Source organism: Pyxicephalus adspersus, chromosome 4, assembly GCF_032062135.1.
Source record: "Pyxicephalus adspersus chromosome 4, UCB_Pads_2.0, whole genome shotgun sequence".
NCBI lineage: Eukaryota > Metazoa > Chordata > Amphibia > Anura > Pyxicephalidae > Pyxicephalus > Pyxicephalus adspersus.
In genome coordinates this window covers 5,419,413-5,431,110 of record NC_092861.1, presented here as the reverse complement: position 1 = coordinate 5,431,110, position 11,698 = coordinate 5,419,413, and the positions used below count along the sequence as shown (strand labels likewise).

At 40.2% G+C, this 11,698-nt stretch overlaps 1 protein-coding gene across 1 annotated transcript in view; it reads right to left on the bottom strand.

Moving 5' to 3' along the window:
• Window positions 1-1,341, bottom strand: part of OTOF (otoferlin) — a 169,776-nt gene extending 168,435 nt beyond the window's left edge. Inside the window, 1 exon segment of the mRNA XM_072407262.1 lies at window positions 1,192-1,341. Coding sequence (XP_072263363.1) covers window positions 1,192-1,270 — 79 coding nt within the window. The 5' untranslated portion in view covers window positions 1,271-1,341.
• Between the last annotated feature and the right edge of the window lie 10,357 nt (window positions 1,342-11,698).

Here is an 11,698-nt window from a genome sequence, read left to right as displayed (position 1 = left end):
GGCATTAGAGTGTCAGCTCCTCTGTACAGAGACTGATGGGCCTGGCTCAGTGTTCTCCTTACAGCACTGCGGTATATGTCAGAGCTATTTAACTGTATAATAATAGTGTGTGACTGTGGGTGGAGGCATTAGAATGTCAGCTCCTCTGTACAGAGACTGATGGGACTGGCTCAGTGTTCTCTGTACAGCACTGCGGTATATGTCAGAGCTATATTAATGTATAATAATAGTGTGTAACTGTGAGGGGACATTAGAGTGTCAGCTCCTGTGTACAGAGGCTGATCGGACTGGCTTAGAGTTCTCTGTACAGCACTGCGGTATATGTCAGAGCTATTTTAATGTATAATAATAGTGTGTAACTGTGAGGGGACATTAGAGTGTCAGCTCTTCTGTACAGAGACTGATGAGACTGGCTCAGTGTTCTCTGAACAGTGCCAAGGTATATGTCAGAGTTATATACCCGAATGCCAACAATAGAGTAAATGTTACTATAGGAAATGCAAGCTCCTCTAACAGACCATCCTAAGTATTTGAATATACTTTGTACAGCACTATGGAGTATGTCAGAGCCCTATAGGTTCAAAGTAATATTTTATACACAAGTATATTGCTGACATTACAGTGTAAACTCCTCTGGCACACAAATTGATATGAATAACTTTATGCCCCTTGTACACTGCCATGGAATAGGTCAGCACTATATAAATGAAAAATACATATAATATTAAAGAAAGCCTCTGCTGAAGATATACTAGAAGCAGATATGTCGAGCTTGATGTATTCTATACTGCCCAGCCGCATATGTCAGAGCTATGCCACTGAAATATTAATATTACCAGAGATTCTACAGATTATCTAGAGATTATATTGCAAGCTCTTCTGACACAACAATTAACATGAACATACAGCTCTGCAGTATAAGGCGGCGCTATATAAAAATAGGTAAAATACAACAATGCTGAGTTATTATAAGAAAGGGATGTGTGTTCACATCTGCTCAACAAGGGGTTAAAGGCAACTTCATCACTTCTCCCCTCCTCCAGTTCTGCAGAGAACTTTTGCTAACCCCCTCCCACTAAAAAACCAAGGTAGGTACACATGTAGGTACACACACATCAATGTGTACAATAGGCACAGCCAGGGATGCTGCATTCAGGATAAAGAACAAGCCATGCAGGAGAATTGGGCTACCTCTAAATGTGACTTTGGCAATGCGATCCCCTTTCCCCCGCAGGTCGCTCACGGTCTTCAGGTGTACTATTAAAGCCATTGTGATGGATGGGAGGACCGCTCATCTAATGCTAGAATAATCCTCAGCTGGTTTCGGAGCTCTGCTCCTCTCTCTTCTCTCTCACACACTGACAGAGGAGGGGGATTCTACTCTGTATAGTCTCAATCTCCTCCCACCATAGTCACTCTTACTAAGTCCCCCTTCCTTCCTTCTGCCCAAACCAGACCTCTAAATTATTCACAATTCCTGCTCGTCCAGCAACAATACTCCCTATTAGTCCTAACAAACTGCGCACCGCTGTTACTGCACACCTGAGGGACGCTCCTGGAACGCATCGTTGGAAATGTCAATGGAATTGGAGATCTCAGGGTTTTGGGTTTTTTGGTGGTCTATTGGTATGAACTCATTGAGCGATATTTGGTAAAGCAGTTAGTAGTGTAGGGCAAGCGTGGTCCTGTTTGATCTGTTTTGGGTTTGGATGACTTTGGTTTCTGATGAATCTGGATATAGGTATTATACCTATACCTCTGTATAGTCATTTATAGTGACCTCCAACACATAGATGTCCAAAAACATGGCTTTCTCTCTATAGTCCTCCATAATGTCCCCCCAAAACATGGCTCTCCCTTTTTAGTTCTACATATTGTCATCCAAACCATGGTTACCTTTCTATAGTCCCCCAAAGTGTCTTCTGAAACATGGCAACCATTATATACTCCTCCCTTTTTATAGTCCTCCATTTCGTTCTTCTAAACATTGCTTCCTTCCCATAGTCCTCCATAATGTCCCCTGAAACATGGCTTCCTCTCTATAGCCCTCCATAATGTCCCTTTAAACATGGCTTCCTCTCTATAGTCCTCCATAATGTCCCCTGAAACATGGCTTCCCCTCTATAGTCCTCAGTAATGTCCCCTGAAAAATGGTTCCCCTTTTATTGTCCTCCATAATGTCCCCTAAAACATGGCTCCCCCTTTATAGTCCTCCATAATGTCCCCTTAAACATGGCTGCCCCTCAATATTCCTCCATTTTGTTCTCCTAAACATGGCTTGCACACTGTAGTCCTTCATAGTGTCCCCTGAAACATGGCTCCCCCTTTTATATCTTCCATATTGTAATCCAAAACATGGCTACCTTTCTAAAGTCCCTCATAGTGTCCACTGAAACATGCCAACCTCTCTATAGTCTTCCCTTTCTTTAGTGCACTATAGTGTTCACTAAACATGGCTACCCCTCTATAGTCCTCCATATTGTTCTCCTAAATATGGCTTCCACATTATAGTTCTCCATAGTGTCCCCCCAAAGTCTGTAGTCCTCCATAGTGTCCAGCGTAAGATAGCTCCCTCTCCATAGTACTCCATAAAATCCCCTAAAACATGGCTTCCTCCATAGTCCTCCATAATGCGCTTGTAACATGGCTCTCCCCCCCTCTTTGAGATCTTCTACCATTCTCAGTGTGAATCTGCATTAGATGATTTGAGGGGAGCTTCGAATGCGAAAGGGGAGAACTCTGATGTAAAGAGACGCTCCTGCTGTAAGGAAGTTGATCCTAAATGATGAAGGGCTTGTCTAAAATTAGCACTGGGGCCCATCTATGGCTAGAAGACTATCATTGGGGGCGAGGAAGGTGGAACCCAGGTCCAAGTTTCACATTGAGGTTCATAGATGGTCATAGATATACAAGGCAGGAAGCTCCTATTGGCTACTGAATGTCTAGGGCCACATGGTGGCCCAGTGGTTTGCAGTCCCCTGGCTTTAGATGCTTCCTGGAGGTAGTGGCCTCATCCTTCACCACCACGATGTAACCAAAATCGCCTTTTGTATGGAACCTGTTCCTGAGGGACAATGAGAACCCAGCTATATCTGGAGGCAGTGGTAAAGCATTTTGATGTCATCCACACCTCCTGAAAACATCAAATTTCATGAGCTTGTCTCTGTGTCACTCCGATCGGCATATTTGGAAATGGTCTACAGGGCCCATTTACTTTCATTGAGGCAACTTTTATAAGCGGGTGACATGATCTCCATTGGGGCCAACACTATAGTGCCATCATATTAGATAGTACCGACCTCCCTTTTAGAAATGTGAGCCGTTCAGAACAGGTGGGAAATCTTTCAATGTGACAGTCGTGGGGTTTCAAAACTTTCAGGACACTTCCTCTCATTTCCTGCACCATTTCCGGGTCAGGAAAATCCTCTTAAAGGGACACAATGACAAGATTTAACCCTTTGCTACTGCTAGAAGTCCCAGTGACTCCCAATGACGTTCAGTGACTTCATTTTTGTGGCAAAAAGGTTGCTCTCAGGAGAACAGCCCCAGAGGGGTTGTATTACAAACAGGGGCAATTTTTGACAAGATGGGTCCGTGAGCAAATATGAATTTGCACAACATGCAAATGCACAACATGCACTTCTGTCATTGGGGAGCACTGGCCATTGCCCATTTAGCCCTACCTGAAAACCAGCCCTGGTTACAGATTATAAACACTTTATGGTTTTTGCATGGGCCAAGAACAAGTTAAACATTTTGGCGATACATTTTTTACTTCCTTTCACAGGAGGTCAGGATGTGTAGAAACTGTTGGAAAGCCCATTCTGGCTTCTCAGCTTGAACCAACTATTATCTCTTAGTATCATATATTCTGGATCATACAGGGATGAGGGGATGAGCCTGAACTTGTAGCAGCCAAGTACAAGAAAAAAACAAAAATGTCATTCATGCAATCAGATCAAATTGTTGCAGGGAAAAATGGAAAATAAAGTGATTACTCAGCATTCTTATAATGTAAAATGCAGCAAATGACAAGATAAAATCTAATATGGATGGTCGGAATTTCTCTTTTGATATCCTGTTAATCTGGGATTGTAACGTTGATATGAATGGAGATAACTCCGAGCTCATTATTGACTATATAATATATAATATAATAATATATGCTGTAACAGAGTACAAGCCTATGGGCACTGAACGGTCTACTGTCTGGTAATAGAATGATCATCTGTGGAACAATTATCCAATATAGATTTTGGTTTATTAAGGTTTGAAGGCTTGAAAATCTAAAAACCTGGAAATTTGAGAACTTTAATGTGAAAGACTTTAAGGACCTAAAGATGTGAAAATTTATAGACTTGAAAAATTGAAAATTTGAAGATTTGAGGACTTGGGAATTTAAAGACATGAGGATGTGAAGATTTAAAGACTTGAAGATCTATAAACTTGAACATTTGAAGACCTGAAGATTTGTTGACTTGGAGATTTGTAGGCCCGAGGACTTGAGAATGTTTCTGGACTCTGGATAATCTATGGAAGCCACAATCAACTGGACTGGCCTTGTAATGATGAAGACATGGAGATTTGAGGACTCGGAGTCTTGAAGACTCATAGATCCTGGATTTGTAAACTTGAAGAAGACTTGAAGATCTGAGAATTTGTTGACTGGGAGATTTGCAGACTTGAGGATTAAAAAGTGTTTCTAGACTCTGGATAGCCTACAAAAGCCACATAAAAATGGACTGGTCCTGTAATGTTGAAGACATGATGATTTGAAGACTCACAGAATAAAAGACTTAAAGATCTATAGACTTTATTTGTAGAAAAGCAGACCTGAATAATTGTTGACTTGGAGATTTGTAAGTTTGAAGAAGACTTGAAGATTTAATAACTTGGAGATTTATAGACTTGAGGATCTTAAGATCTGAAGACTTGGAGATTTGTAGACCTGAAGACTTGAAAGTCCTTCTAGACCCTGGATAGCCCATGGAATTCACATTCAACTGGACTGGTCCTATACCGTTGAAGACGTTGCACCACTTACCAATTAGCTTCCAATTTCTGTCCCTAGCGATGAGTGAATATTCTTAAAAATTTGCAAGCTTCAGACATGTATATTTTCCAAACCAAAATTTTAACCGAAGTCCGTTGCAATCTTATTCAGACTTCTAAAAGGTTTAAATACAAAACAAAATGAATTGGAAAGCTCCTGGCTTGATGAGATAGTGGAGTCATGAACCAGTAAAACCTTTAAATACTTTAAAATCAGAAATAATTATTATATAATACAACCTATATTATATATATTTGTGCAATTTTCATGCTTTATATTAAATGTTAACTGAAGTTGTGTGCAGAATAACAATGGTGGAAGTGAAATAGGCTTACTACAGGATCATAAAGGTTTTGGTGAACAATTAAAATGGAATCATATTTTAATGGTTCACCAAAACCTTTATGGTCCTGTAGTAAGCCGATTTCACTTCCACCATGGTGAACATACTGGTAGGCAGCTGGTGTTTGACTGGCACATGCCAGTCAGGATGGGTTCTCAATGATTATTAATGGCAATCAAAGAGATGAAACTTCTACTTTCAGCCTGAGGCTTGATGTGGCATTCATCTATATCTACACCAGTTCTACAGATATAAAGGAACTGAAATAGATCTGATGGACCATTCATGGTGGGGTCAGTAACAACTCCATGTAGAGATCAAAGAGTAAAGGTCACCACACAACACTGACGAAGCACAAAACCAACTGGAAAGTGGAACTGATAGAGACTAAGGAGAGATAAATAAATAATGTAAACAAAGGGAAGACAACACCACTCTATTATATCTCAGGAAACAGCTGGGAGATGTAAACATTTCATACATTACCCCCATTCTTTGACATTCCAGCACTGAATGTTCCCTAGAAGACCACAAGTTATTTCCTAGGTTATACAGTGTGTGACACAATGGGTCCAATTTATTAAAGCGTTCCAAAACTAGAGATGATAGACTATCATGGGAGAACCTGTGTGGTCCTGAAAACCCAGTCTAAGAGAGCCTTAATATATCAGACCCAACAACTCAAAGTCCTTTAAACTCAACCATACATCTGAGCTAAAAGATGTTTTCCATATACTGATCCAACTTTCTTCTACTCATATAGGACACCAAAGCTGATTGACTTCCCTTGTGTGTCCCCTTGTATTTCTTATAATCAGCCATTCTGAGGGTCCAGGAAGCCCTTCTTGGGTTCTTCAAGGGTTTGCTATGGGTTCCTTGAGCTGAAACCCCCCATCTGATGGTGCCGGTATTTTTCCAGGTCTAATGCTCATTACCAGAACCAGCAGCAGGATATCAATGATCATTTAGGTGTATGTAAGGGTGGCATTCTGACCACCAATGTAAGGTGGGCATTCCACACCATGGCCATCATTGCACTGGGGACATTCTTCAGACTAACCATGAAGAGGTGCGATATTCCTTTGTACCATTGTAAGAGGGTCATTCTTCTTGTTGATCATCACAGTACAGGTGCCATTCCTTCCACTGACCACCACAGTAAGGAGGGTAGTCTTTAGATTGACCACCACTGTAAGAGGGTCATTCTTCTTGTTGACTACCTCTGTACAAGTGGCATTCTTTCCTCTGACCACCACTAGAAGGGGGTATACTTTAGAATGACCACCACTGTGAGAGGGGCATTCTTCCGGCCAACCAACACAGTAGGGATGACCAACCACAAGAGGGAGGCGCTTCCTTCTCACTAACTACCAATGGGAGGGGGGCTTTCTTTCCATTCACCATCACTGTAAGTAGGCATTTTTCCTACTGACCACCAATGCAACAGTGGCATTCTTCCCATTGATTACCATTATATTCCACACTAAGGGACATTCTCCAGACTGACCACCAATGTAAGAGGGGCTTTTGTCCCACTGATTAATGTAGGAAAGACTCTTTCCATTGTAGGGGAGAGGGGTTTCTTTCTATTGACCACCACTGTAAGGGGGCCTTCTTCATACTAAGCACCATTGTAGGAGGGCAATTTGTCTGCTAACCACCACTCTAAGGGGCATTCGCCAGACTGATCACCATTGTAAGAGGGGAACCTTTCCCACTGACCACAACTGCAATGGTATTGACCAATACATTAGGGCAGAGGGGTGCTTTCTATTGGCCACCACAGTAGGGGGGATTTCTTTACACTAACCACAATTGTAAGAGGGCAATTTTTCTGCTTACCTCCAATGCAAGGGTGGCATTCTTCCCGTTGACCAACACTGTAATGGGTTTCCTCTAAGGGACATTCTTCAGACTGACCACCATTGTAATGGTAGCATTCTTTAGCACTGAACACTATTGTAGGGTAGGGGGTTCTTTCCATGGACCACCACTGAAGGGGGCATTCTTCACCCTAAACACTAATATAAGAGGGAATTCTTCCCATTGATCAACACCGTATGGGGCATTCTTCACACTGACCACCATTGTATGTTGGCCCTATATGAATCTATTCTAATAATTTATATATAAATGTTTATTTGTTCTGGGTGAATATTGATGGGATAATGTCACTGGATGTACCTAACAGGTAATTAGTAGACATGGGCAAACATTCAGAGAAGTGCCCTGTAAACAATGGTAATTAGCATACACATTGACCACCAGCCAATCGGCTCACACAATCTGCCACGTTCCTATTGGCTGGCACATTAAAGTACATTTAGGCCAATAGGGCTCTGCTGTGTGTTCATGTGCCAACCATTCCCCCCAGACTGTATTGATGGGTATGGTGGGGGCATTAGATTGGGAGCTGCAGTGAGGGACAGTTAGTGACAAGGCTATGGACTATGTTGGTGCTGTATAATATTATAATATTAATTAGAATAATCATTGGACTGGAAATACACAAAATTCCACGTATAAGGTTCAAATGTGACACAGATGGAATGTTTATCCCTGGGAGGCTTACAAAGATCCCAGAGTGTGAGGAACGAGGTGATAATGGGATTTTCCTATGTTACCGAATGGAAGCCTCGTTCTTCCTCACAGAGATATAGTGCCAGGAAATCACAAGAGGGGACCAGGCGAAAGGCTGGACGGGTCAACTCTGATCATCATCACTATTATCACCAGTCATCATAGTTATTATCATCATCATTGCCAGCCTATTTCAGTGATCATGATTATCATTATTAGTGATCATCATCATTATTACCCATCATTGTCACCAGTCATCATCATTATTATCATCATCATCATCGCTATCCTATTCATCAGTGATCATCATCATCATTGTTAGTGATTATTATCATTATTACCCATCATCATAACCAGTCACCATCGTTATTATCATCATCATCACCATCTTAATCATCATTAATCATCATTATTATTATTAGTGATCATCATCATCAATCACCATTATCATCAGTCATTATTGTTTTTATCATATTCATCATCAACATCTTAATCATCAGTGATCATCATCATTATTATCCATCGTCATAAACAGTCACCATCCTTATTATCATCATCATCGCCATCTTAATCATTTTATCTTAATCAATCTTAATCATCAGCGTTAATCATGCTCTTCAGTCATCTTCATTATTATCGGTGATCGTCATCATCACCGGTCATCATCATTGATCAACAATTATCTTCATCAGTGATCATCAGCATCGGTATTATCATCATCATTATTATTATTAGTGATCATCATTACTATCACCAGTCATCATCGTTATTAGTGATCATTATCATCATCAATCACCATTATTACCAGTCATCATTGTTTTTATCATAATCATCATCAACATCTTAATTATCAATGATCATCTTCACTATTATCACCAGTCATCATTGTTATTATCATCATCATCATCATTGCCATCTTATTCATCAGTGATCATCATCATCATCATTATTAGTGAGTATCATCATTAATACCCATCATCATAACCAGTCACCATCGTTATTATCATCATCGCCATCTTAATCATCATTAATCATCATCATTATTATTATTATTAGTGATTATCATCATCAATCACCATTATCACCAGTCATCATCGTTATTATGATCATCATCGCCATCCTAATCATCATAAATCATTATCATCATTATTAATATTAGTGATCATCATCATCAATCACCATTATCATCAGTCATTATTGTTTTTATCATATTCATCATCAACATCTTAATCATCAGTGATTATCATCATTATTAACTATCATCATAATCAGTCACCATCCTTATTATCATCATCATCGCCATCTTAATCATTTTATCTTAATCAATCTTAATCATGAGCGTTTATCATCCTCTTCAGTCATCTTCATTATTATCGGTGATCATCATCATCACCGCTCATCATCATTGATCAACAATTATCTTCATCAGTGATCATCATCATTTTCATCATCAATCATCACCATCATTATTAATATTAGCGATCATCATATTCCTTATTATCACTAATCATCATCGATATTATCATCATCATTATTATTATTAGTGATCATCACTACTATCACCAGTCATCATCGTTATTAGTGATCATCATCATCAATCACCATTATTACCAGTCATCATTGTTTTTTATCATAATCATCATCAACATCTTAATTATCAATGATCATCATTATTCATTATCGTCATCATTACCAACCATCATCATCACCAGTCATCAATGTTATTATAATCATCATCGCCATCCTAATCATCAGTTATCATCATTATTATCATTACCAGTCATCATAATCATCAGTGATCATCAATATTATCATCATCATCACCAGCTATTGGTATTATTGTTATTATTATTATTATTAATAATATTAATAAAGAATATTTTTATAGCGCCAACATATAACACAGCGCTGTACATTAAATAGGGGTTGCAAATGACAGACAGATACAGACAATGACACAGGAGGAGGGGAAGACTTTGGCCAGAAGAGCTTACAATCTAAGAGTTGGGGGAAGTAGCACACAGGAGGGGGATATGGAATGGTGGGAAGTAGTGAGGGTTTAGGAGACAGAAGAAGACGGGAAGGTGAGGTTGAAGCGTTGGGTTTTAATGGAACTTTTAAATATGTAGAAAGTGGGAGCAGGCTATCATCATACTTACTATTCATCTTCAGTGATCATCGGGGGTTTTAGTCACAGATGAGACAAGCTTCAAAATCTTTGTGCAACATCTAGGTTTTTTTTCTCTATCTCTTGTGTAGATTTGTGTAGTTGTTAAAGTGTTAATAAAGTTAAAAAGGAAGTCATATTAGTTTTTTGCCTTAATGAAGCATTGTTCCTCCTCCTGTTCACGGAGTCCCCATAAATCTTTTCTCTCCTTTCCAGAGATCTGGATACACCTAATATATATGGCTACAATTCATGCTCCAGTCAGAATGTCTTCATTTGTAGCCCCCTTCCCATTGTGCTGTACAGAGCTGGGACTACAAATGTCACACCCCCATTCATAATACACAATGCAAGGAATCATGGGACATGGAGTTCCTTTATAGACAGGAAACTGCAGCTGCTCTGCTGCCCTCTAGTGTTCAGCCATAAACAGTGAAAACCGCCAGCAGCCACTACGCCTGCAATGCCAGCACTTGCCAACAGGTGAAGGTGGGGACATTGGGCTGTACAGGGGACCCCTGTGCTTGATGGGGCCCATCACAGATGTGTCATCCAGATCTGTGTAGCATTGACACATTTTCCTTTATTAAAGACCAATCAATGCTGATCTCTCATGGTGAAGGGTGATTGGTCATGACTCCGCCCCCTCCTATAATAAAGAACAATTGCTGCTCCTACTCCTCCATGACTGGTTCTCTTTGCTAACCTTTAAATGACCTGACCTATGATTGGCTTGCATCAGTTCCCAGGCTCTGATTGGCTAATTACTTTATCAATGGAATAAATGACCAATGAGAAGAACCCTCCATATAACATACATGTGAGCAATTAAAGAGTACCTGTCAGTACTTGTTACACACCTTCATGAATAAATCCCTGACAATATACCCCAACAGAAACATTTCAGGTGAAAAAAAATATGTTTTAATAAAATGCTCCAATCAGTGACTTTGTATAGTGGAAAATGACATCATCAAGTCTGCTGCAGGGAAAAAGAAGCATTTCCTCAGTCTCCTCCCCTCGGGTGATCACTCAGACTGTTCATAGTAACTTTGTAGGCTGCAGCAGGGGCTGATCTGTGTCAGACTTTTGTGAACACCAAGAACTGCCCATGATTTACATGATTGTGCCATTCCTGAGTCATGATCTCACTCCAGGATATAGATAAGGACCCTAGATGATGCCTGAATAAACATGGTGCCGTCCTTCTGGAGTGAAAAGCAATAAAGGCATTGTCAGGGGGAGTTCTGTGATCTAGACCTTCAATGCTTCGTGACCATTCAATGATTGCATTGTGTGTGATCTGAATATTCTGCACTCGTAGCATGAAATCCCTGAACTGGGGCACCTTTGTCTCCCAATACCCTCATTTCTTGCTGAGTAATCAGCAGTGGAAAATATTTCTGTACCTTTGCATAAAGCAAACGATCAGCTACAGAGAATTCTGAATTGGATCCATTTCTCTTGGCTTCCTGTGCTGGATGGGAAATCTGTCTGTTAAGAGAAATTTGGTTGTCACAGTAACTGGTGTCCCCATTGTAGGATTTCCCCAGTG